General features: G+C 38.6%; 2 protein-coding genes across 7 annotated transcripts in view; one reads left to right on the top strand and one right to left on the bottom strand.

Annotated features, from left to right (window-relative positions):
- Positions 1-25,507, top strand: part of LOC147516092 (uncharacterized) — a 30,631-nt gene extending 5,124 nt beyond the window's left edge. For 5 of the 6 annotated variants that reach the window (XM_086594545.1, XM_086594548.1, XM_086594542.1 and 2 more), the window contains 3 exons: positions 396-476; positions 986-1,131; positions 25,230-25,507. In XM_086594545.1, coding sequence (XP_086450671.1) covers positions 396-476; positions 986-1,068 — 164 coding nt within the window. In that variant the 3' untranslated portion in view covers positions 1,069-1,131; positions 25,230-25,507. Of the gene's footprint in view, positions 1-395; positions 477-985; positions 1,216-25,229 lie in introns of those variants that run through there. The other variant, XM_086594543.1, reaches the window with a different exon arrangement.
- LOC147516093 (uncharacterized) lies at positions 4,461-5,306 on the bottom strand. Its single transcript, XM_086593160.1, has one exon. The coding sequence runs from the start codon at positions 5,304-5,306 to the stop codon at positions 4,461-4,463; it is 846 nt and encodes a 281-aa protein (XP_086449286.1).
- Positions 25,508-26,202: the final 695 nt, after the last annotated feature.

Here is a 26,202-nt window from a genome sequence, read left to right as displayed (position 1 = left end):
GCGTGAGCGAGCTAGCCCTGCATCGTGCTTTTTATCCTAACATGATTCCGCATCTGTCATTTTTAGCCTGCTAAGCCTATCAGTTGTACGTCCAGACGTTTCCTCCAACCACAATGCAACACCTACTTTCTACTAGCTGCTCAACTCCGAGTCGACCTTTGCAACATCCACTGCCTTTTTTTTACCCTATATATCCAAAACAGATAGACAAACAACAAATCTTCTCAACCAAAAACCAAAAACCCATGAAGCAACAAGCTACACAGAAACGAACGACAAAAACATATCAATAAACAACCAATCTTCTCAACCGGTCCAAAAACCAAAACCCAACGAAGCAACAAAGTTCCATATTTAAAATAATTCATTCTTAGTTGTTGTTTTCTTCTCAACAGATCTGTTAAGTTGTCCAAAAGATGCAACAAAGAGCATGGAAGGTGGTACTGTATTTTTGCTTACCAAGGCAATTGCAACTGGTAATATTTTTTTATCAGTTTTTATTTATTGTTTGGACTATCATATGGTTTTGTTTTTAAGATTTATGCATGAGTTAATGCGTTCCTTCCTTTTTAGCCATTTTGTTTGTGTCCTTGATTTGGTTTATGTGCTGAAATATTTGGAGACAATTTTCTATTCGGCAATACATCTTCATCGTTGTTTGTAGGTATATTTAACTCATATAATATGCTCCTTGATTTTATGCAGTGAATAATTTTTATTTATTTATTTAGTTTTTTTTTCTGCTTGAGGAGAATTATTCGAAAATGGTACGTATTTAGTATTTCAATAAATAGTGCTCTCAATAAAACTAAAAACTCATTTGTAAAAGCATATTGTAACATGCACACTAACACCTGGTCTACTTACCATTGTTCAATAGTAATTTAAACGAACAACTTAACGGCAAGCGAAATAAGTTTACATTTTAAGTGTGAATTTTCTATTGTATGTGAAAATAAAAATGACCTGGATCTCTTCTTTCCAGTTCAAGGTAGCAAGGTAGCATTTTCTCCTGGTATCCTACCAAGGTTCTATATTGCATATATTAAGATTGATGAGCCATTGTGAGAATTCATCAGAAACATAAAGACACACTTTCTCCCGCATTGACCACTACACAAGCAAGAAGTGGTACGTCTCTACTGTTCATTTATAATCCATGTTTATTGTTTTCGAAATAATGTTTTGCTTTAAATTTGTGAGGCATTATAGATATATATATATATATATATAGTTAAACTGTTCCAAGAGAATTGAATATTTACTATACATTTCTGATTAGCTAAGGCAAGACATTTGTGGATGGGATACTATACATCTATGTGTTGTCAAAAATATTCTTATTAGTATGAGTCAGAAAGTTGTCTTATAGAGGACCTACTATGGTTTTTTTTTTCTTGGTAAGTTTGAATATATTAAAACTTTAACGGAAATAAAAAAGGATTTTGGTATTGGGTGGGCAACATGCTGTCCCCCTATTTCATGACTCTCCAAAACATGTCTGTATCCTAAACAAGTATGTTGAAGCAAATTATCACAAAAATCTATAAAATCTTTGAAATGGGGCTTCCCATTTACGCAGCCAGTTTGGTTGCCCAATCGTGGTGCTCACTCCTCCTTCAGCTAATGTTATTCCTCGTTTAGCCAACAAGTCCGCGGTGGTATTGCCTTCCCTCTATATAGTAGAGATTGTCCATCTACTCAACCTCTCTGTACATGTTAACCACCGTGGTTGCATCATCCATGAGACATTCCTAGTTTCAAAGGCTCGCCCATCTGCTTCGGAGTCAGTTTCAATCCACAAATTCAGCCATCCTTTAGTGATTGCAGTCTCAACTCCGATAAGGATAGCCATACACTCAGCTCTGTAGTTATCACCCAACCCAATATCCATGCTCAGGGTGAGCAGGAATTGACCCATACTCCTTCGAAAAGATATGCCAATCCTAGAAGGTCCAGGATTTCCCATTGCCGAACCATCAGTGTTAAGCTTCACTATGTCGGGTTCAGGTGGAATCCATGTACATTGTTTAACCTGTGGCACTTTTTTCATTATTGTACCAATATTCCAGAATCTGAGAATGTCAAACTCTGATGGGTTGTTGTAACAGTGACCCTTCAAGAGTTTACCAGTGGTCTTGAGTTGCAATCTCACGTAGTACTTGCACTCCTAGAGCTTTGGCTTTCTGTCATCAAAGTACACCTTATTCCTTTCCTTCCAAATGCTCACCAGGCATGATACAACACACGATTTCCACATATCCCATATCAGAGGGCTCTAATTCTTGTTGATCTTCATTGTGTCTTGGAAGCTATTAATGTCAGTGTTGATTTTAAAAACTTGTGTTAGCCATCTCCAAAGCTTCTGAGTGAACTCGCACTGCCAGAATAGATGGTGGTTGGATTCAACATTGTTTTCACACAATCTACAACAAGAGGGTAGATAGATGCTTGTCTTATGTACTCTGTCATCAGTTGGCACTCCTCTTTGTATGATCTTCCACGCCAAAGTTGATACCCGAGGGTGGATCGAACTCTTCCATATACTTTTCATCCATTCAACCACCGACTTTCTTTTTCTAATTTCTTCATATGCTGACCTAGTCAAAAAGTTACCCTTCAGATCAGGGCACTAGATAGCATAGTCTTCGAAGGCAGAGCTACACTTAAGGACAGATGATGGGCTTTTTTGGGCCCGTTGCATTACATCTTGCAGCACATCATGAATACACCAACTATCCCCTCCAAGCAGGTCACATACCCGAGCTCTACATCCCTTCAGATCCATTGAGCTGACATTGAGCATGTGTTTTAGAGATTGAGTCCCTAACTAATTATCCCTCCAGATGTCTACTTTTCCCCATTGGCTATCACCCATTGAGTTCTGTGTGTAACTTCCTCGAGAGCTTTCATGATCCCAGGCAATATAGAGGTTGGCTTGTGTGATTTAATAATCTCTCCATCTGGGTTGAAATATTTCGCTTTCATGAACAATACAAAAACAGTTTCACCATTTAGAATTTCCCAAGCCATTTTCATCAAAACAGTAGTGTTCACATGTTTGAGCCTTCTAATCCCAAGTCCACCTTCACAAGCAGGCTTGCATACTCTATCCCAGCTTATAGTCACACCTTTTCTTATAGTAGGATCTCCCTACCATAGAAAATTCTTCATAATAGTCTCAGCTTTGACCACAGACATTGGCCATTTGTAGATGGACATGTTGTAGACTGGTATGCTAGAAAGAACAGATTTTATCAAAGTGATTCTCCCTTGAAAAGACAACCTATTTCCCATCCACCCTGTGAGTTTCTTTTTAATCTTGTCCAATATTGGTGTTACACATGCCCTGGTAACTCTACCTTGATGTAAAATGACCCCCAAATACTTCTTCAGCAGATAGCCTTCAACCATATTCAGTTCCATCAGTACATCCTGTTTCCTGAGATGAGTAAAGGTACTAAAGAACACTTTACTTTTGGCTTAACTAATGAGTTGTCCAACTGCCTTTTGGTACCTTTGAAGGATGTGGTTGAGCTTTCTAATACCTCTTATCTCACCATTTGCAAATATAATAATATCATCTACAAAGATGAGATGGCTAGGTGCTGCCACTTTCTTAATGATAGTTAGTGGCTTGAGATGGTTTTCTTCCCTGAGAAAATGCAAAGCTCTACTCAATGTGTCTTCAGCCAAGGCAAACAATATAGGGAAAAGAGGGTCTCCTTGCTTAAGTCCTCTCTCCATGCCAAAGAAACCCACAGGTCCACCATTAATTAGCACTAAAATCTATGTTGAGCTCACAATTGTCCTTATCCATTTAATCTAGGTGTCTGCAAATCCCAATCTCTGCATAATTTGGAAAAGAAGGCTCCAACTCATTGTATCATATGCCTGACTTATATCCAACTTGATAGCTAGAGATCCACCAAATCATCATTCCAGATGCCATGAAGATGCTAGTTTGAGAACATCTTGTAGGGACAAAACCAGTTTGCTCTTGTGTGATAATATCATTAGCTGACTCATTAAGCCGCAGCTGTAGAAGTTTAGTAATGATCTTAAAAAGAAAATTACCCATGCATATGGGTCTATATTGACTGAGTTTCTTGGCATTTTTATCCTTCGGGATCAAAGCAATAAAGTTTGAGTTCAATCCCCTAGGTAAACACCCCTAGATGAAGAAAGACTGGATAGCCCGGCACACATCTTGCTATATAATATTCCAACATTTGAAGTAAAAGTGTCCTTGGAATCCATCGAGTCTTCTAGATTTCCTCATAAGAAGGCACTCTTGTCAGACTGTAATTTGCTTCTTCATTGATCAACTTGGGTATAATGCTCAATAGCTCTGGATCTTCTTGCACTTGAACCTCCATATATTTCTCTGCATAATAGCATGTTACATACTCTTTAATATGCTCTTGATCCTCTAGAATAGTGCCACTCTCCGTCATCAATTATGTGAACATGGAGGCTCCCTGTCTAATCTTGCATATGTTATGGAAATATGAAGTGCTTCTGTCACCCTCATCTTCAGAACAGGTTCTACTTTTCTGTCTCAGTAGGTAAGATTTGTTTCCTCTAGCTGTATCCAGTTCAAATTCTTTCTGTATCACTTCTACTGTGAGGAGTTCATCCTCTACTTCTAGATCAACATGCTGTTGCATTCGAAGAAGTTCATTTTCAGCTTTCCTGATGGCGGTATCTATGTGACCAAATACCTCTAAGTTCCATTTCTTTATAACCATTTTCAGGCGTTGGAGCCTTCGCATTACCTTAAGGAGAGGAGGAAGAGGCTTGCCTTCAAATTCTTGCGTCCAGCTCTCATTAACTATTTCCAAAAAGGTGGGGTGTGAATGCCACATCTCATTGAACCTAAATGGGATATTCCTAGGCTTAGGAATATTAGGGTGCATGCCCAACAAAGGAGAGTGATCAGATGCTTGCCATGAGCCTACCTTACATTTCCACCCAGCAAACTTGAGATTCCAAGCTTCATTAAAGAAAGCTCTATCCAACCTGCAAATAACACTTTTATTACCACTTTGGTTGTTGCACCATGTGTATTTATTTACCTCCCAATTACTTTCTATCAGGTCTGTTGTATTGACAAAGTCATTAAACTCCTGGATAGCGAGTCTGTTAGGTTGTCTACTTCCTTTATTTTCATCATATCTCATAACAGCATTAAAGTCACCCATCTGACCATGGCATAGTGATTCAAGCCAATTTCGGATCTCTCCATAACTCTCTTCTATTGCCAAGCCAACAATTTGCATGTACAAAGGACACAACACATCCATTAACCAGAATAGTTAATTGTTGGTCAAAAGCCGCAACCACTGAGGCAAAGATGCCTTTCTTCCAAAAGACCCAAAGGTTTCCAATTCTATTCTGAGAGTTATTATGAAGCAAAGTATTCTCAAAATAGTTCATACCAAAAGAGTCCAACATAGTTACTTGTGGTCTAACTAAAGGTTCAGCCAAACAAACAAGATCAGGACTATAAGAAATGACAAATTCTCTAAGTCTATCTCTAGCTTTATTCTTCATCACTCCTCTAATGTTCCAAAAGAGTGTCCTCATTGGGAAATAGGGAGATATTTGCCATGCACCTTAGCTTGAGCTCTAGTCCTAGGCTGGTGAACTGCAGAAGTTTCCACCTATTTTGTATTCCTTCTCTTTTCATATTTCCTCCCATTCTTCCCAATTACCTTCGACATTATCTTACTTTGTGCCTCCATTGGAACATCTTCCACTATCTCTAGTAAAGTAAAATTGTTACATGTCTGTAAGGGACTAGCTGGCATATTGGAGGGTCTGGCTTCAGTAACAGTCCTAATAACCTAATCATGTTCTAGAGGTTGGCTCCAGTTATTCTTTGGTACCTGTTCAACACCCCTACCATCAGTGGGAGATTGTGGTGGCATTGTAGTATGTAATGGCAGTCCATTGTAAGACCCTTCAACTTCATGGTTAGCTTTTACTTGTTCTATTGGCCCATGCCTTTCTTGCTCTTGCTGCTGCATAACTCCATCTGTTTGAGTCTTTGTTTGAACCTCTGTTGGATTTTCACTTGACTCAGCCTCTATTTGTAAGTCCTCAGTTTCACCTTCCACTTCTTGTAAGGCTTAAGGTTCATCTGCACTCTCATATTCATCCCCTTCATCATTTTCATCCTGTGGGTGTTCCAATGTAGACTCAGGTATTGCCCCAGTTGGTGGCATCGGCGCACTGTCCTTATCTTCCTGATGAGTATCCTTGTCTAGGTTAGCATCCCCAATGATTGTATTTGCCTTCTCAGCCTGCCTATTCTTTCTTCTGTTTCTCTTCTTCTGATTTTGAGTCAAACCAGTTGTGGCTTGATAAGTTGTGCTCGTGTTTTCATTCTCCTTATTCTTGTTCAGATCTACCTTGAGTATCTGACATTCAGTAACTAAGTGCCCAACTCTCTTGCAATGATTACAAAATTTTGGCAGATGACCAGGTTCTACATTCTACAAAAATTTAATATCTCTGCATGTGACCTCCACCCAAATCTTGTCAGGAATTTTTTTCATTTAGATCCAAATCCACCAGCACACTTGCATAGTAATCTAAAATTCTCTTCGCGGTGTTTTCATCAATGTGGATTGGTCTACCAATAACTCTTGCCAGGCAAAACAAAGTTTTGATTTCCCAATATTCCAAACTTAATCCTGGGAAATGAAGCCATACTAAAGCATTAAAACGGTTTTCTTTGCTTGTGGAGAAGTTTGGAGTCCACTTACTGGGAGAATTGTGGTATCGACATCCCTCCCATAAGTGGTCTTAGTTACTCCAGCATAAGATTTTTTCTTTTTCTGGTTGTGAGCGACACACGTCTCATCGCTCACAGCTTTGTTCATTGTAGTTTCCCTCTACCATCGTCGGAGAAGAATGCTGATTTTGGGTTACATCAACATTCATAAAGCCCCATGGACAAAAGATTGGATCTTTAGCTAAAACTGGTTCTAGAATGGTTACAGAAGGCTCTCCCATGGATTCCATCTTGCCAGGAAATCAAAGGGATTGGGGTCAACCGCCGGTTAGGCCGGTCAACCCATTTGAAATGGAAAGTTTTCCCTCCACAGACAACACCTAATCCACAGCTTTTAACTATAAGAGGAAAAAGATTTCTAAAACAAGTAAAAAAACATGCAAAGATGGTTATGCCCTTACACTCTCAAAAATTGCTCCCACACTTTTCAATTAATTCCCACCACTTGTTTTGTTTGCTTATTTTTTCAGGACCTACTATGGTTACTAACACACTTCATGGCTCCAGAATTAGATTGGTAATGAGAGAGAGCTTAGAGAGAGCTGTTCTTATTTTCAAGATATACACAATTATACATGCATATGTTCCAAAAAGACATGTGAAGGTAGTCTTTTCTTGGTCATCAAGATCAATAATGATCTAAAAATAGCCAGAATAGCCATCTAAAAAACAATAATAAGCATGACCAGCTAGACGTTCGAGCATCTGATCTATAAAGGGTAAAGGAAAGTGATCCTTTCGTGTCATGGCATTTAAGCATCTGTAATCAATATAGATCCTTTATTTCATAGGAACACGCGTGAAAACATATTCACCCGCAGCATTACGAACAATGGTAACCCCCGATTTCTTAGTGACTACGTGAATAGGACTTACGTGGAAATGGGATATATGATCCCCGCATCGAGTAACCATAAAACTTCCTCCCTGACAATTGTTTCGACCCCCACCTACGTGGCAAATGTCCATTGGAAGGAGTCTCCACTTTATTCGTTTAATCGACAGGGCTAAAGCCCAATTCGCAATATCAAGGCTGAACCTTAGCCACATGGCTTGCCATTAATGTACGTTGATTTATGTCCAGATTTATTTCTTATCAAAGAGATAATTATCAGTTGAAAGTTATAGTATATCACAATTACTCAAGCTACAAGATTACTTGAGCTACAAGGACTCTCTACTCTACCTATATAAATACCAAACTATTTTTCATTCAGAACTACGTTCTTGAGACTTGATCCCAATGATAATTTGGGTACGTAGGCAACCGCAAGGTACAGTCTCATCATTCCCCCGATCACCATCATTTTTCTAATTACTTTTCTACGTTCTTCGTCTTTTTCATCAACACTTGGTGTTTTGATCATATTTGGTCGAAACATAATTGGCACCGTCTGCGGTTCTTATACTACACCCTCGATCGCGTTCTACGAAAGTTATGACTCATACTCGAAGAGCTCAAGGTCCCAATGTGATTACTGACGATCATCACAAACATGATGGTCAAGGACAACTTTACCGACAAAGATAATACCTTATAATAATCGTCATTCCACCATCGCCAAATTATTCAGATGAGGTTATTGCCTCGGACGATTCTCCAAGATCGATGCGGATAATGTAAGTCATATGTCTCGAGAAGCACTTCTTCAAAAGTTAAAGACTGTCCGCAAACAGAATAATTACTACAGGCGTCATCTTAAACTACGCGCTCCACTCGCAGATGATGTTGTATCTGTCACACCACAACGTCACACACGCCAATGACATAATAGTGTGTGGGATCGTTTAAGTGGTGAGGATGAGATTCACGATATTCGCAGCAGCCATCAACAAGTTAAGAGTAATGGGCTTAATTTAATTCTCCGACCTCGCCGAGAAATCTCTACCCACTTGGTCACGCGTTCTCGGTAGGCAAGGTAATCGCTAATAATCGTCCGAATGCACCCCACGATCCTACAAATTATCGGCAAGTCCCGAGGAATTTGAGTGGCTTAACGTAATAATGATTGCACTCATGATCGGAACCATCAATATGGTGAAACACTTCAAAGAACGCTGTTCTTATCATTCAACATTATCGCATCGAAAGCCCAACGTACCATCCACAATCATCTCGACACGGAAACGATGAATCTTCGCCGTTTTCTTCTTGTTCTCGTTTCGCTCCCATAGCGTCATCGCGGACTATGATCACGATCCAACAGATAATGGATCGATGACTCCTCGGCGTGTCGAGAAATGATTAAAAAGCTCTTACCGACGGCGATCCTTTTGAATCGACACTAGAAAATCCGCAACCGAAGATGGTATTTTGGACAAATTTTTTCTCTCGCCCGTCAAAGGGCTACTCATAACAAAGACTTCAAACAACCAGGGTTTGATCAATATGATGATGTCGAGGGTTGTCCTATGCTTCATGTGATTAATTTCACAAACAAACTGGTTTTATCGGGAGGTGATGATGCTTTAAAATGCAAACTTTTCCCTTCTACATTAAAAGGGGAAGCGTTGGTATGGTTTAGCGAATTACCTCCGCGTTCTATTCGTTGATTCAAGGACTTAACCGAAAAGTTTTCCAGACGTTTTCATCATAATCTCAAACGTCCAAATGGAGTCCGAGTTCTTTTCAACATCAAGCAACAACGCGGAGGAAACTCTCCGTAGTTTTATCGCGCATTTCCAAGCTGCGGTGAGATTTCGAGCAATCCGATCTAATGGTGGTTTACGCTTTTAAAGAAGCTATCTTGTTTGATAAAGATGGGTTATACAACTCTCTTGTTAGGGATATTCCATCTTCCCCGACGCGGCGTTATACCAAATGAAGTTCAACAATTTATCAATGTTGAAGGCGACACTACCGCTTTCGAACTTTCGTGACAAAGATAATAAAGGAAAGGATTTCAATGATCGTGAAATAAACGTAAGAATCGACTTTTGATCAACAAAGAACCCAAAGCCTCCGTGATAAGAAAGAAGACTCCACGAGCGGGACCGAAAGCCTTTTATCGATTTTGAATTAACTCCGCTTTAATACCAAATATCGCGGTAGTTTACGACAAAATCAAGGATAAGAGTCTTCTCACTCCGCCGTTTCCCTTGCGCGACGACACTAAAACAACTCGCGATAAATCGTTATGGTGCAAATTTCATAATGATTATGGTCATGAGACGGAGAATTGTCGGTCTTTGCGGGGAAGAATTGAAAAGCTTGTGCAGAATGGGAAACTTGATCAATATGTGCAGAAGAAAGTAACAACTCAAGCTTTAACTATCATTGATCACAATGTCATTAAGGTTGGACATGCCATCATTGATTCATTGTCCAATACTCAGCGGAAAACTGCTCGTCGTTCTAAAGTCAAATATCTGTCTAATTTGTACGAAGTTAACGGGATCAATTTTGTGGAAGGTTTTCACACGGAGACTATTGAAGATGAACCATTATGTTTCACTGACCAAGATCTAATGGGCGTGCATGTTCCTCATTATGATGTCATTGATAAGCTGCATTATATCGATATCATATCGTGCTGTACAACGTATAATGATCGACACTGGTAGTTCAGCTAGCGTCATGTTTTCTAGGTGTTATTGCAGTATTCCTTTTATTGATAACTTGGTCACCCCTGAAAATGAGCCTATCGTTGGTTTTGATGGTACCGCTACTCATTACGTTGGAAAGGTGTCTCTCCCGGTCACTCTTATGCAGAAGGAAGTCAATATTGATTTCTTATTGATGGATTGTAAATCCCCTTACAATGTCATCCTTGGTCGAGATTGGATTCATTATATGGAAGCTGTCGTCTCAACATATCATCAAGCCATCAAGTTCCCATTCAATAAAAAGTCTCGTAAGGTGAAAGAAATGATCAAACCGGCATCTCTAATTTGCCACGACAATGTTCTCGATGATTATAAGAAGTCTGAAGTTGTTGGACGAACTATTCTCGAGTTCCAACGCCGTCAAATAGCAATTACAAAGATCGGGACCTTCGGTTTACTCGCCAATAGAAATGTTGAAGGACCCCGACAGTCAATCCACTTTTAGAAGTTCAAATTGGCCAACTCCCTCAAGATACTACTTTTATTTTAGCCAAACTTCTAGAAGAGGAGAGACAAGAGCTTATTTTGTTATTGCGGAAGAATAATCATGTGTTTGCTTGGCGAATAGAGCAAATGCTCAGTATAGATCCTTCGGTGGCTTGTCATAAACTTCGACATTGATCCTAATGCAAAACCGGTTCGACAAAAGCCCGAAGGATGGCCCCGATAGAAAGATGAAAGTGAAAGACCTAAATCGACCGTCTCTTGTTTGTTAACTTTATAAGGTCTGTGACTTATCCAACATGGATGTCAAATGTTGTCGCAGTGCCTAAAAAGAACGGCAAATTACGTATTTGTATCGATTTCACAAATCTCAATAAGGCTTGTCCGGTTCATCCGTATCCATTGCCTCGTATATCTGAAATGGTTGATGCAACATCTGGTTTTCAGCGTTTGTCTTTTTTGGATGCTTATTCTGGTTATCATCAGATTCCGTTATTCATTGAGGACCAAGAGTTCATCTGCATTCATTCTGCACCAAGGCATTTACTATTACCGGTAATTCCTTTCGGTCTGAAAAACGCTGGAGCCACATATCAAAAGCTAGTCAACACTATTTTTTCTGACCTACTTAGAAAGACAGTCGAAGCATACATCGACGACATGGTTGTCAAATCTACAGAAGCACCTGATCATTTTACTAATTTGCAAGCAGTTTTCGACAGACTCTCCAATGTCAACATGCCATCTGGTAAATTCTTAGGATACATGATGACTAGACGCAGAATTGAAGCAAATCCGGATCAGATTCGAGCTGTCCTTGAAATGCCTTCTCCGACGTCAAAGAAAGAAATTCAACGACTTACAGGACGCTTGACAGCCTTAAATCGCTTTATCTCTCAGTATTCTGATCGATGCCGTCCTTTTTTCCAAACATTGAAAGACGCAGCAATTTGGATGGAGGACTGTGAACTTGCATTTCATCATTTGAAAGCATACTTAGTCCAACCTCCAGTTCTTGCCGGCCCAAAGAGCGGGGCAGCCTATAGGTCTGTATTTAGCCGCCACTGATCATGCCGTAAGTGTCGTCTTATTTGTCAACAGTGGTGATGGGCGTCCTATATTCTTTGTTAGCAAGACTCTGACAACTGCTGAAACAAGATATTCTCGAGTGGAGAAAATTGCATTAGCTTTGGTTCATGCTGCCCGACGTCTTAAACCTTATTTCCAGGGACGAGTCGTCAAAGTTTATACGGAATATCCACTGCGAAAGCTTTTTCGCAATGCTCAGGAATCAAGTCGCCTCACAGAATGGGAAAGTTACCTTAGCGCTTATAGCATTGTGTTTGAAACTCGCACAACTATGAAAGGACAAGCTTTGGCTTCACTAATGGCTAATTTTCCAATTGAGGATATTCTTATATCTGATGCATTACTAGACGAAGAGAATGTCGTCGACAACACGCCATTACCTCTCAGGGATGATGATTTGCCGAACTTATCAGATGTATCTGCTGATTGTTGGATTGTTTACACTGATGGTTCGCATAATAAGTATGGCTCCGGTATTGGGTGTGTAATCTTGCAACCGAATGGAGAAAAAATTGAGAAGTCAGTGCGTTTGGGTTTTGACGCTTCAAATAATGAGGGCGAAAGTCACGAAGTCGTCATTAAACTTTCATGACCGCTCTTCACTTGGGGGAGACTAAGCTACAATTATTCACAGATTCTAAGTTAGTCGCTAGCCAGTTTGGTGGATCATATGCAGCTCGTGACGATAGAATGGCGGCTTATGTGGACTTAATTCATCGAATTGCTCGAAATTTTGATTCTATCAGTATTGTGCAGCGTCCACGTCATGACGTGTGACATGCGGATTCTCTCGCATATTTATCCGCGGTAGTTAAGTCAGATAAGCCTCGCCAGATTACCATTGAATTTCAAAAGAAACCGAGTATCGATCTGTCTATCGAGGATGTGCGCGATATGTACATCACTGAGAGTTGTTTTTTCATCAAGACATTTTCTGAGGAATCACGTCTTGCCAATTTGATATCTCCTGTGCTGACTCAGAAGCGCAAGCGTGATTTTGATAATCAAGCTATCATTGCAGAGAAAACACTTGATCCACAACTTATGCTATCAGATGACCACAATGATCATGTCAATGATATTGTCTCGGTCCATACCGACGACGATCATGAAGCTGACAATGCTCCAGAGTTCCTGATATAGAGCTAAGCTTTCCACTTACACCTTGTGACGAAGATGATTGGCGTCTTCCTTATATCACATATTTACATGATCACATCTTGCCTCCCGATCATAAAGTGGGTGATCGTGTCAAACACGATGGTTGGAAATATTGTCTCATATCGACTTCGAACGGTCTATTGCAACTTTATCGCAAAGGCACAAGTCTTAACCCTATGCTTCGTTGTCTCAGCAGAGCTGAAGGTTTGCTCGTCCTGGTATAAATTTATTCAGGCCTATGTGGGAACCACTCCCGGGGGCAAAGTCTCGCTCATAGAGCAATGACACAAGGATACTGGTGGCCGTACATGCAAAAGGATGCTAAGCATTTGTTTGAGAAGTGTGTTCCCTATCAGAAATATGCTAATATGGGAAATCTTCCAGCAACGGAACTTCATCCAATCTTGAGCCCTTGGCCGTTTGCAAAGTGGGGTCTTGACATCGTCGGTCCCTCTTCAAAGCTCCCGGCGGTGTTCGTTTCTTACGCCGCATGGCCGATTATTTTACCAAGTGGGTGAAGCTATGCCCTTAGCCCGGATCCATGCTTCCGGATGTTAAAAATTCTTATGGCGAGACATTGTTTGTCATTTTGGTATTCCAACATCATTGACCGACGACAATGGCAAACAATTTGATGCTAAAGAAATTCGACAATTTTGTTCGACTTGAAGATTAATCACAATTTCGGCACCATACCATACCATCAAGCTAATGAACAAGCTGAAGCTACTAACAAATCCATTCTTGCAATTCTCAAGCGACGACTTCAATAGGCCAAAGGAAATTGGGTTAAGGAACTTCCTGCGGTTATGTGGGCTTATCGAACCACACCTAAACATTCAACTGGATTTTTTCCGTTTAATCTTACTTACGATACGGAAGCGGTCTTGCCTACAGAGTTGATGACACCAACCACACGAACTTCTAACGTGGAATTGGAGTCGAATGATCAAGCACTTGCTAAAGCCAAAGCCTTGATAGATGAGACAAGAGATGTTGGTCTTAAACAGTTAATTCGTTATCAAGCTGATATGAAACAAAAATATGATAAGAAAGTTCAACTTAAAGTGTTTGAGAAAGATGACTGGGTACTCTATCGAAAGACGAGGTTGATAGATTCGATAAATTTGGAGAAAACTGGGACAGGTCCATACATCATAGATCGCCCTGCCACCAAAGGATCTTATTTTCTCCGAGATTTAGATGGGAATGTTCTCGATAAGCCGTGGAATGCGTTTCATCTGCGCAAGTTCTATAAGTAGATTTTAGTTGTGTTTTTCCATTATCCTGGAGAAATAAAATAATACAATATTTAGTTTGTTTCCAGTTCAGGCATGTATTTTCCATTGTTATCTTTGCATTTTTTAAGACTCGGTAATCAATAAAGAAGCAGTTCTTTCACTTCAGTTCTAATGGTATAATTTTGGTTTTAGCAAACCTTATAATCGCTACAACAAAATCTGGCGAAATTACCTTGTTTAATTTCGTCATTCTAAGTTGAACGCTTTTACGCTCGCTTAGTCGTTACTATCGCTATAACAAAATCTGGCGAAATTACCACGTTTAATTTCGTCAGTTTAAGTTGAACGCTTTTTTACGCCGCTTTAGTCGTTATTTATCGCTACAACAAAATCTGACGAAATTACCACATTTAATTTCGTCAGTCTAAGTCGAACGCTTTTACGCTCGCTTAGTCGTTACTATCGCTACAACAAAATCTGGCGAAATTGCCACGTTTAATTTCATCAGTCTAAGTCGAATGCTTTTACGCTCGCTTAATCGTTAATATCGCTCCGACAAAAAATGGCAAAATTACCACGTTTAATTTCGTCAATCTAAGTTGAACGCTTTTACGCTCGCTTAATCGTTACTATCGCCCCGACAAAATCTGGCGAAATTACCACGTTTAATTTTGGCAGTCTAAGTTGAACGCTATTACGCTCGCTTAGTCGTATTATCGCTACGACAAAATCTGACGAACGTACCACATTTAATTTCATTAGTCTAAATTGAACGATTTTACGCTCGCTTAGTCGGTTACTCGCGCTATGTCAACATTTGATGACGTTACCCGTTCGGTTAAATGGAGCGGGTAGCGTCGGAGCATTTTTTCGCTCAATCTAATTTTGCAAGCTTAAAGTTAGCATTGGGGGCATTTCATTGTATTTCGTGTCATTTATATAATTCAACAACATTGTCAGTTTTCCACAAGTATGTTATCTGACATCACAATGATATTCAATTGCCAACACATACTTTATTTTTATTCAAAAAGAATTTTTAGCTCTATGGTATTACAAACGCAAAATCACATGATCATTGGTTTGGGCAAATCCAATGGTTCCTTACAAACTTTTCGCATATACAAGTCGTACAAATCTTTGTAATTCATCTTCTCACATTCTAGTTCATCTCCCGTTTCTATTAAAGTCTCTGTCAATTGTCTTACGGACGATTCACACCATTTGCACATGATCTTGGTCGAGCCGCTCGTTTAAATCTGTCATTCGCTTGTTATTTTTCTCTGCCTCTTTTTGAGCACGTTTAAGTTCCTGATCTTTGGTCGCCACGAGTGCCTTTAATTCTATCACATCTGCTTTTAAGTGTTTGTGTTCTTCCATTATCTCACAGGTTTTCCCAAAGTCTACGTACGATCTCTGCTCGGCTTCTTCCGTCCGCTCGGTTAAGTTTTTGTTTTTGTTTTCTAACTCTCTGTTGGTTCCGCTTAACATTTTGTTTGCCTCTTCCAATTTTCGGTTAAGTATTTTCACTTTCTCTATTTCTTCTACGACATTGACTTCATTCGGATCGATACTTTTCTTCGCAACTTTTTCATGAATTTCTTTGGCACGTACTACCGCCGTTTTAACCTGCGGCGAAAAATATCTGTTTTCATCAATCTTTCAGACTTAAACACAAGTTTGTAATAAATGATAAAAAAAATAAAAATAAAAATACTATCATACCTGGTTCATATTATCGAAAATCATTGACACTGCTCTGTCATATTCTCCGATGTTCTCTGTATTCTGGTCATAGTTTTGATATTTTTCGAGCCCCTCCATTGGCGTGGTCCCTGACGATACCTTCGCTTCGTCGTCCAGACTTGGACATCTTTGCTTCATCTACCAATTTCATCGGTTTAGTGTTGGACATAAATTTCTTTACCGCCCTAACGCAATAGTAAAAGTCAACGGTCAACTTACTGTTAACAGATTCTATGGTTTTCCTCCATGAGTAGTATTACCCCGGACAGTACTTGCCAGTGGTGGTTGGATTCTTTGTTCCTGCATTTTGTTTTGCCGTTTGTTTTCTTTCACCGACTTTGTGTTCTTATTTGCACTATCTTTTTGTAAGTATCACGGTTTCGTTCTTTTCCCCGCCATTCTTTTCCTGTATATATACCAAACCGGGCGAGATATTACATCTCCCCACACTTTTACATATATATGTTTTCTACGGTACATACCTTTTCCTCTTTGTGTTGAGAATGTACTTTATTTAGTCCGGGCTGTTTTGTGCATTGTAGTCTCGTCCCTCGAGGCATCATACATTGTAACGTTGGTTGTCTCTCTTGGTCTCCGTTCGCCCATTTTCTTGTGGAACATCTTCTTTTGTACAATTCGCTATTTGTGTTTGGCAAGCTCAAAGACTAATTCTCATTTGTGTTAATTCCGTTCCATCTTCTTTTTCACTATTGCTATCGTTGCCAAATATTGCATTTCTGAGAATCTTATTCTTCTTCGCCATTTCACTATGTGTCTCCTTGGACCTATCGAGCTGTTGTTCAATACCCCCATAGTGTTGGAAATCAACAATATCATCGAAATAGCTCAGATCTACCAATCTTTCGTCAGAACATTCATGAAAGAAGAAACGAAGGTTGTTCTCCACTTCCTTGTCCAATTCAATATCTGGTAGTGTACTCGCGTTTTCTGTTAGACACAAAATAACTCATGTTAGTCAACAGTTTACTCGTAGTACAATTTTCAATACTTATGTTTTGGCTTACCTCGAAATTTGTTCGGCACTTTGAACTGTGTCGGATTCCACTTCCCTCGGAAGCGGTATAGAAATCTATCCCATCCGGTGTATACTTTTGGGAACCCTTTAAAAGTTCTGTTTGAATCCTTGAATTCAACTTCAAATTTTATGTACCCTTTCGTCAGTATGGCTTTCGGTCGTATCAACGTGAAGATTTCTTGAGCCCCAAACCTTCGTTAAATTCATTTTGTAAGCGGTCGGCTCTCTCGTGAATATTAACCGAGCGATATTGGCGGTTGTCCGGTGCAATTTGCCACCACTCCAATAATTGCGCCAATTTCTTTGTTCAACGGAATTGTATTCCCGCAATTTAATTGTGTGTAAGCCATTACTACTTCATCTTCTTCGACTTTTCGTTTCAAATTCGTACACTTCTTCCATCTCAAATTTCTCGAGTCCTAGTATTTTCTCAGATTTCCTTAAAAGCGACCATCGACGTAGCGGTTTGGTAGTCGCTGTATCGTCACCTTCTTTCCACCTCACCAAGTCTGCGATCGTCATCGAGTTTTCTTCTCGAGTATTTTTCACCCGTATAGTACGGTCGTTTCTCCTTGAAAAAAATAAAAAAATAAAAAATGGTCAAATAGCTCAAAAACCGGATGCACTAGCTCCACAAAGGTGAACCGGGTAAGCTCAAGGCAACACAGGTACGGTGCCCTTCCTTTGCTGGTGCGACACCGTATCATGTTTTGTTATTTCATTCCGGATACACTTTGGCCATATTAAAAAGCGCAGGTACGGTGCCCTTCATTAACTGGCGATGCACCGTATCATATTTGTTAACATCAAATTTGAACATGAGCGCCAGTATGTCTTCCTCACTTTCTTCTCCAGCAGGTCTTAAGGATCACTACAAAAAAATATAAACAAACACCAAATCAATGGGACAGGTACGGTGCCCTTCCTTAGAAGGTGTTGCACCGTATCATGTTTGATTAATATTTGGTTTTGAATTCTAGCGCCTCCATCTTTCACTATTTCGCAACCACAAAGTCGTGGTTTTGCGGATAAAGAGTTTCCTCTTCCAACAACTTACTGTTCCGATGAGATGATGGTGGAAGAGTAAGCTAGGCGCTGTTAAGCCCTTCTGCCATAGGAAGTAGGTACCCGATTACCCGATTCGGTAGTGGTTACTGTATAAAGACGACTTTTGACAAGAAAAAAACGACCACGAAAATTAGCACCACCGCTTGGTGTTTTCCCCACCTAGACAGGTTGAATCCCCCTTATGATAAGGGTAAGAGGTTGGTTATACCTGGTGCTATCAAGGTGTGGAGTTTTCAACCTGAACAAAACTACGGTTTGATGGGATCAATATAAGGAGTATAAGGAGTAAAGTTTTACTTACCAAAAATCTAAGATGAGCTGAACAAGTGCCTGTTCGATGGAAGACGGCACACAACGTTCAAAAGCGGCAGTAATATGGAAGAAGACGAGCTTTATGCGACTTCAAAACTTCTCTTGCCTACGTCTGTTCTGTTGGATGAGTGTACAGTGTTTTTTATGGATTGGGATATGCCCAGCACTTATATAGGATTACGAGCGGGTTTTCCAGTGCTGGTGGGATTCTTCTCCAACTCCAACTTCATCTATACTCTCAATTCTTATCTCATCCGAACACTTTGAGTCCAATTCGTATTTAACTTCCTTTTTTTTATTATTATTACTAAATTGCCCCTATGTTTAATTTTCAACGGTATAATCCAAGTATCGCTATTCCGTTGGTACGCATCGTCGAATTCAAATTTCGTATTATTACATGACGCGTTCGGTACAGTTTTCGCCAATCGATTTTTTTTTTTTGCAATTTTATTTCTGTGCATTTTCGGCCATCTTTTATTTAACTACATTGCGTCCCGTATACGTTAGTTTGACATTATTTCGTTACCGCTAATTCACGATTTTTTTTCGACAGTCAATTTTCCAATTATTTCTTTTCGCACGACACTTCGTTATACATTCCGCTCATTTTTCTTTCTTCTTTGCCATATGAACTTTGTTCGCATGCCAAAGAGGGGGCGGTGTTTCGACCCCCACCTACGTGGCAAACGTCCATTGGTAGGAGTCTCCACTTTATTCGTTTAATCGACAGGGCTAAAACCCAATTCGCAATATCATGGATCAATGTACAGGCCCATTAAACCTTAGCCACATGGCTTGCCACTAATGTACGTTGATTTATGTCCAGATTCGTTTCTTATCAAAAAGATAATTATCAGTTGAAAGTTATAGTATATCACAATTACTCAAGCTACAAGATTACTTGAGCTACAAGGACTCTCTACTCTACCTATATAAATACCAAACTATTTTTCATTCAGAACTACGTTCTTGAGACTTGATCCCACTGATAATTTGGGTACGTAGGCAACCGCAAGGTACAGTCTCATCATTCCCCCGATCACCATCATTTTTCTAATTACTTTTCTACGTTCTTCGTCTTTTTCATCAACACTTGATGTTTTGATCATATTTGGTCGAAACAACAACCTCTTTAATGGTAAGGTTTAAGCGACGCTGAGATTCGCGTGAAGTCTTTGCATTATCCTCCAAATGTATGCAATGTGTGCATACACCAGGGTCAATCCCTTTAATATCGTCCAGGGACCAACTGATCGCAGAACGATGTTCCTTACTCACCCTAATCAAACGGGCATCTTCATCAGCAAATAACTGAGACGATATGATCATCGGATGACTACCATCCGGATCAAGATGGATACATTTCAACTCAGCAGGAAGAGGTTTAAGCATAAAGGTGGGAGGAATTGGCAAAAAGGATTCTGGAGGATCCTCATCTTGAGTAGTGAAGACTTGTTTAGGTAAGAGGTTTTCAAACTCGAAAGGTAAAGCGCTAGAAGGAACTAAGATAGGGGTAGAATCGAAAAGGGCATTGACTTCCTATAAGTAGGAGTCATCGTCGAAGTCGGAGCTACTGAAGGAAAGGAAATAGTGCATCTAATTTTCTGGAAACGTATTGTTGAAATAATCTTAAGCTAGGCTCTCGATCATGCTAACCTCCCCATCTATAGATGAATCTGGTAACTATTTCATCATCTTGAAAACATTTACCTGAACAGAAAGATGACCAAAGAACATGGACATAGAACCATCATGGCAATTTTTTAGCGTGTTGGCAGTTGCTAAGAAAGGACGCCCTAAAATGATAGGAACAGAGTCGTTAGCGACTTCTGTGTCTAGGATAACGAAGTTTGCTTGGTAGTAAAAATCTTGAACCTTAACTAGCATGTTTTCAACAACACCCTTAGGATACTTAATAGACCGATCTGTTAATTGTAATATCATTTTAGTAGGTTGCATCTCACGTAGACCTATTTGCTTATATAAATAATAAGGGAGTAAGTTAACACTCACCCCCAGGTCTAATAGCACAGTCGTCGTATGGGTATCCCCCAAGGTTCATTGTATAGTAGGATGATTAGGGTCCTTCTACTTAACGATTCCATTATGTTCAGATAGAGTTAGGAACTGTTCAGTTAAAAAGGCGTTTTTTGGTATATTGGTCTTCCGCCTAGTAGTGCACAACTCTTTTAGAAACTTAACATGTTGTGGTAACTTTTTAATAGCATCAAGAAAAGCTAGGTTAATCATTAGATTTTTAAAAACTTTCCTAATCTCATCAAAGTTAGTATCATTGTGTAACATAGCTAGTCTCTGGGGAAATGATGGGTTCTCTCTATATTTAGCATATGGATCAATATGAGTTTTAACCTTGGCTGTTTTCCTCTTGGGTTGAGGTTTAACTGGTACCTCTACAGGAGTAGGATCATCAGTTATAACTTCAGTATCTAGTAAAATAGTAGATATAGGGACCACTGGTAAGGTAACAACATGCATCGTTACAGCATTATCAACCACTCTGCTAGAACGGAGAGTAGTGATGGCATTTAGCTCACCTACGTTGATATTTTCATTACTAGGGTTATTGGTTACTTCAAAGGCTGTGTTTGGCATTTTAAGATTCTGTACGGCTTGACCTAGAAACACACCTTTTGGTTGGGTTTTCTCTTGGGCTAACTGCTGGGTTAAATGATTAATGGATTGTAAAACTTGTTGGTTAGATTGAGTCATGGATTGGAAAAGCTGTTGGCTAACCTGTTTGAAGGCGTCGAGACGGTCCGGTTGTGTAGGTGTAGTGGTCACAGGTGGTGTGACTGGAACTGTCTCACGTTGATTATTAATGGGTGGGTTGCGATAGTTATTAGTAACCAGAACGATACCTTTATTAGCATTATAATTATTATAATTACCTTGTCCTTGTCCTTGTCTCTGTGGAGCTAGATTGTAATTTGGCGCTTGCCTAACATTTTGATTATTAAACCTTGGAGGTGTAACGTGATGATTATTTTTCCAACTGAAGTTGGGATGTTGTCTCCAAGGCACGTTAGGTTTTCTATTAATGGAATAAACATTGTCCGGTTGAGTGGATGGCTGTTTATAGACCATAGGACAATAGGAGTTTGGATGCTCAAGGATGTAACAGAAATTACATGGAAGAGTGTTGACGTTCATGATCGGAGTAGGTTGTTGTTGGACATAAATGGCTTCTACCTTTTTAGTGAGAGATTCGATTAAAGTTTTAAGCTCAGGATCATATTTAACCTCAAACATACTGACAACCTTAACTGTGGAAGAAGAATTATTCGAGCGGGAGATGTCATTACCCCCCAGTTATTTTGATGTTTAGATTGATCTTCCAAAAACCTATAAGCCTCTGAGGCACCTTCACTAAGGAAACTACCCACAGTCACTATGTCAAGAACCTCTTTATGGTGATGTAAAAGCCCTTTGAAAAGGCACGAACAAGCGTGCCTTCCACAAGGTTATGATGTGGACACTCAATGAAAAGATCAGTGAACCGATTCCAGGCCTCTGAAAAGGATTCATGAGGATTCTGGCAGAAGAAATGAATCTTTTAAAGCATTTCATCTGTCTTTAGCGGTGGGTAAAACTATTTCATGAATAATTGAACAAGTTTGGCCCATGAGTCCACAGAATTAGGCGTTTGGGCAGTTAACCAAGATATCGCCTTATCGGCGAGGGTGAAAGGAAACACCCTCAATTTAATTTGCTCCGAACCAACAGTAGGATGATGAAATGTGGTAAGAACTTGTTCTATCCTACACATATGTTGATAAGGCTTCTCATGGTCTAACCCATGAAAAACTGGTAACAAATTAAATATATTCGGGGGAATTTGAAAATCCCCCACTGGGTCTGCAAGAACGATGCAAGACTTAAGTCTATCGTTAAGGGCCTTGTACAAATAAAAAAAAGGAGTCTCTGTTTCGTCAGCCATTAGTGCAAGTGTAGTGTGTGGTATTCTAGATAGGTGTGTGCATTAACATTTACAATAAATAACCGAAGATGGTTTACTAGTATCGGACCTTAGTCTCATACAAGGCTAAGGCCAGTATAAAGCAAACTACAAACAAACAGTCAAACAACCCTGATATGCTAGAAAAAAAAATCCTCTAACAGGATAAGCGAGGAGCGGAAGAAGGAGTACTTGAATGCCTCCTTGCTAAGCGTTTGAATAGCGTCTTGTATAACTTAATTGATCACAATGTATTAACGAAGTTAGAAACACTGAATAACTTAATTGAAATGTGTTAGAAATATACCTGTGAAAACAAATTCAAAAGTGGGCGCGGGCGCGCTTGGAACTAGGCATAGAAGGGCGCGTGCGTGCTCTTGCCTGAACTAATATCTAGTGTTTTTAGGGCGTGCGCGCTTTCGAGATAGCCTACGATGGGCGCGAGAGTGCTCCGTGTAGATTTCTAAAAAAATAATTTTTGAGCCAAACAAACACAGTTAGAACCAAACAAATAATTTGATAGTTAGTAAATTGATTCTTAATTACCTATAGATGAATATAAACAACTAATGATCAATTACCTTATCAATATTATTCATACTCTCAATTCATTATGCAATATAAAGAGTACGGATTTGTTCCACTCCTAAACTACCAAGACTAAATACAATCCAATTAATCAAACACAAAGAAACAATGGTAAGAGTAATATTATGTTGAGAATTTATACTACGAGATAATAGTATCAATTGATCTTATACTAATATTAACTAAAGTAATTAAATATAGATTAATCAAATATGGAGAAAGCTAAAGAGAGATTGAAATCCACTTTTTTATTTCTTAACATGCTAGCATAGATTTGTATAGAAAACCCTAGTCTAGATATTCTCACACAAAGATAAAATATAAAGACTAGACTTTTAATGATTCCTAATTACTTTATACTATCTCTAGTCATAAACTAATTAGCATGAGAGAAAGCTTGTCCCCATTCTCATGGCAAACTCACTATTATCTAGTTTAGGTTAAACTCTTCCTATCTCTAAGTCAAGAAAAACCTAAACTTAAAAACTAACAACAAATCTATACTAACAAATCAAGTCCTCACAAAGCTTCATTCAAACTCCCTCTAATGGGAGTTTAGCTATGAATCATGGGACTACGATGGACATAATAATAGAAAGAAGAAAACATAATGAATAACTATTTTATTAAAGATAATTTGAATTGAATTAATGGTGGCTACAAACTAATCTCATAAACTAAAACTAAAAAGGAGAGAAAGAGAGAGAACCCTAATTTATTCTAACTAATGGAAGGGAGAGAGAGAGTTTATGATTTTTATTTTCTTATATAATGATACAAAATCGTGCATGGGTTTTTTGGGTAGGTTATGGACCCATAAATCAATTTCATAATCCAATTGGTTGAATCCAAGACTTCCAATTCTAGTCATGTTACTGTAGCCTAGACCATTGGTAAAAACGTTCTGAGCCGGTCATTTTGATATAAAATGGGCTCAATTCCGAGGCCTGAGTCCAAAGATATGGCCTTTTGAAGTTCTGTTGACTTTTCTTCAGCTCTTTAATCCAGTTTGATTTTCACTTAACAGTGTTGACTTGGGCTTTTTAAGGGGTTTTTCTCCATTAAACTTGGGCTTTCTTCATGGAACTTCTTTAGCAATCACTTTAGCTCCTTTTAGCGCCTAATTAGTAACGAATTGACATTTGTTCAACTCTGAAGATTGAAATACTCAAACGCACGTAATTAGTGACAAATCTATATTATTAATAACATAATTGGCTAAATAAAAATACTATTAAAGGATTTAAACTATAGTTTTGGGCTTTTATCAAACCACCCCCAAACAGCATTTTACTTGTCCTCAAGCGAATATGTGAAATTAAAATAAGTAGCCAAAATTGTATTTTTAACTAGTCACGTTTCGCTGAGTGCGACTGCATTGACAATATGCAATAAGGCCTTAAACCACTAAGAATTCCTTAATGGACGAGTTTTAACCTCGTGAGAGTTTTCTAGAGAAGGTACTCACAAACTTCATTTATACTACATCGACTAAGAAATAAAAGCAATTGTTCCCTAATTTTATCTCAGAATCTATACATCTCACTAGTATTTAAACAAGGATGATCATTCTAAAACTTAAACTAATACATGCATAATAATCAAATCATCTTAAGATAAACAACTATACAATGAACTATGATATGAAATGCAATGGCAGGTCCATTTCTGAAACTTTTGGGTAGCGTGCCTAAGTAAGATCTCACAAGGAATGTGTCAAAACACATAACACTCTGATTTTTCCACTCAAGTTTGATAACTCCAGTGTGTAGTGGGCACACATTTCCTCATAATCTCAATGACAATCCAAGGAAGCCGAGGTCGATCAAACACATCTACCACTTACTATCATACCAACATATTCCTAATTGAGCTAGAAGTCTTTATTAGGTGATACGGGGAGTAGGTGTTAGTTAAAGAAGGAAGGAAATAGATATTCCCTAGAGAAAACCTTGTTATTTTGTTTCTACATTTGTTTCCATCCTTAGCCTTTTTATTTTGGCTTTTTGACTCCTTTTATTCTATTTTTGGAGTTTTTATTTTATTTATATTTATATTTTTCTTTTCTTTGGATGGAAACTTTATTTTCTTTTTCTTTTCTGAAGTAACTAACTAATTTTTGTTTGATTGGGTAAATGATTTTTTGTTTGTGAAAAGGCTAATGAAAGGCTCAGTGGGGCGACCAGCGGATAATAAATTTCATATAGGTGTGAATTTCTGGCTATATCGATCCAAAGAAGGCCTAAATTCTCGCTAAGATAGTGTGGTGATCAAACAAGTGGATGTGTGATTTCTCTACTCGGAATTTACTTTTTTCTTGTGTCATCACTCATATATTTCACTCTTATGAGGCTTTTAGGCTAGATTCTCATAGGATATGTATTAAGTACTCTAACCTAGGTCTCAGAAAAATACTACCAAGTACAATCAAAGATGCTCATGCAAGATGTTCATGAAAAGGTGCAATGACTATTACCTATATATTAATCTAATTTTAAAAAATTAAATCCTAATTCAAGTACTACGTGAGATTTCTAGACTAATATCATCATGGAGAAGGGAACAATACCATTGCCACTAAGTGCCTACTATAAACAATATTTTTGATTTTTAATATTTTATAAAGAAAAGTGCCTAATTTACATCTTAAAAGTGCCTAATTTTTATCAAATATTTCTATCCCACCCCCAAACAATCGAACGCTTTGTCCTCAAAGTGTAAAGAGATAAGGAAAGAATTTACCATAGAAACATGACAAAAATTGGCAGTACCTATAACAGAAATATTGTAAAGATGATATGATAACATGAAACACAATTAAACTGTTATGTACTAACTAAATTGGAGTAAACATGATAGACAATGGGTGACAAACCGTTTTGAAATGAAATAAGAAAATACGCCACCCCTAAACAAAATTGGAAAACTCTTTATAAGTTTGAAAATTTTTGTTTGGCCTATACTCCAGAAAGGTGGTATTGTACAAAAATTTGGCTCTTTTAAAGTCAGATTACCTAGACTTACTAATATATGTTTATGTTTTTATTTTATTTAGTTTTTATATGTTTAATTTTTAGAAAAACAAAATTACGAAGAAGAAATAAAAAGGAAACTCACTCCATAGAGAAAC

This window comes from Coptis chinensis, chromosome 2 (assembly GCF_015680905.1).
Source record: "Coptis chinensis isolate HL-2020 chromosome 2, ASM1568090v1, whole genome shotgun sequence".
Lineage (NCBI taxonomy): Eukaryota > Viridiplantae > Streptophyta > Magnoliopsida > Ranunculales > Ranunculaceae > Coptis > Coptis chinensis.
The sequence above is the reverse complement of the archived record's forward strand: the minus strand, read 5'-3'. Positions and strand labels throughout refer to the sequence as shown.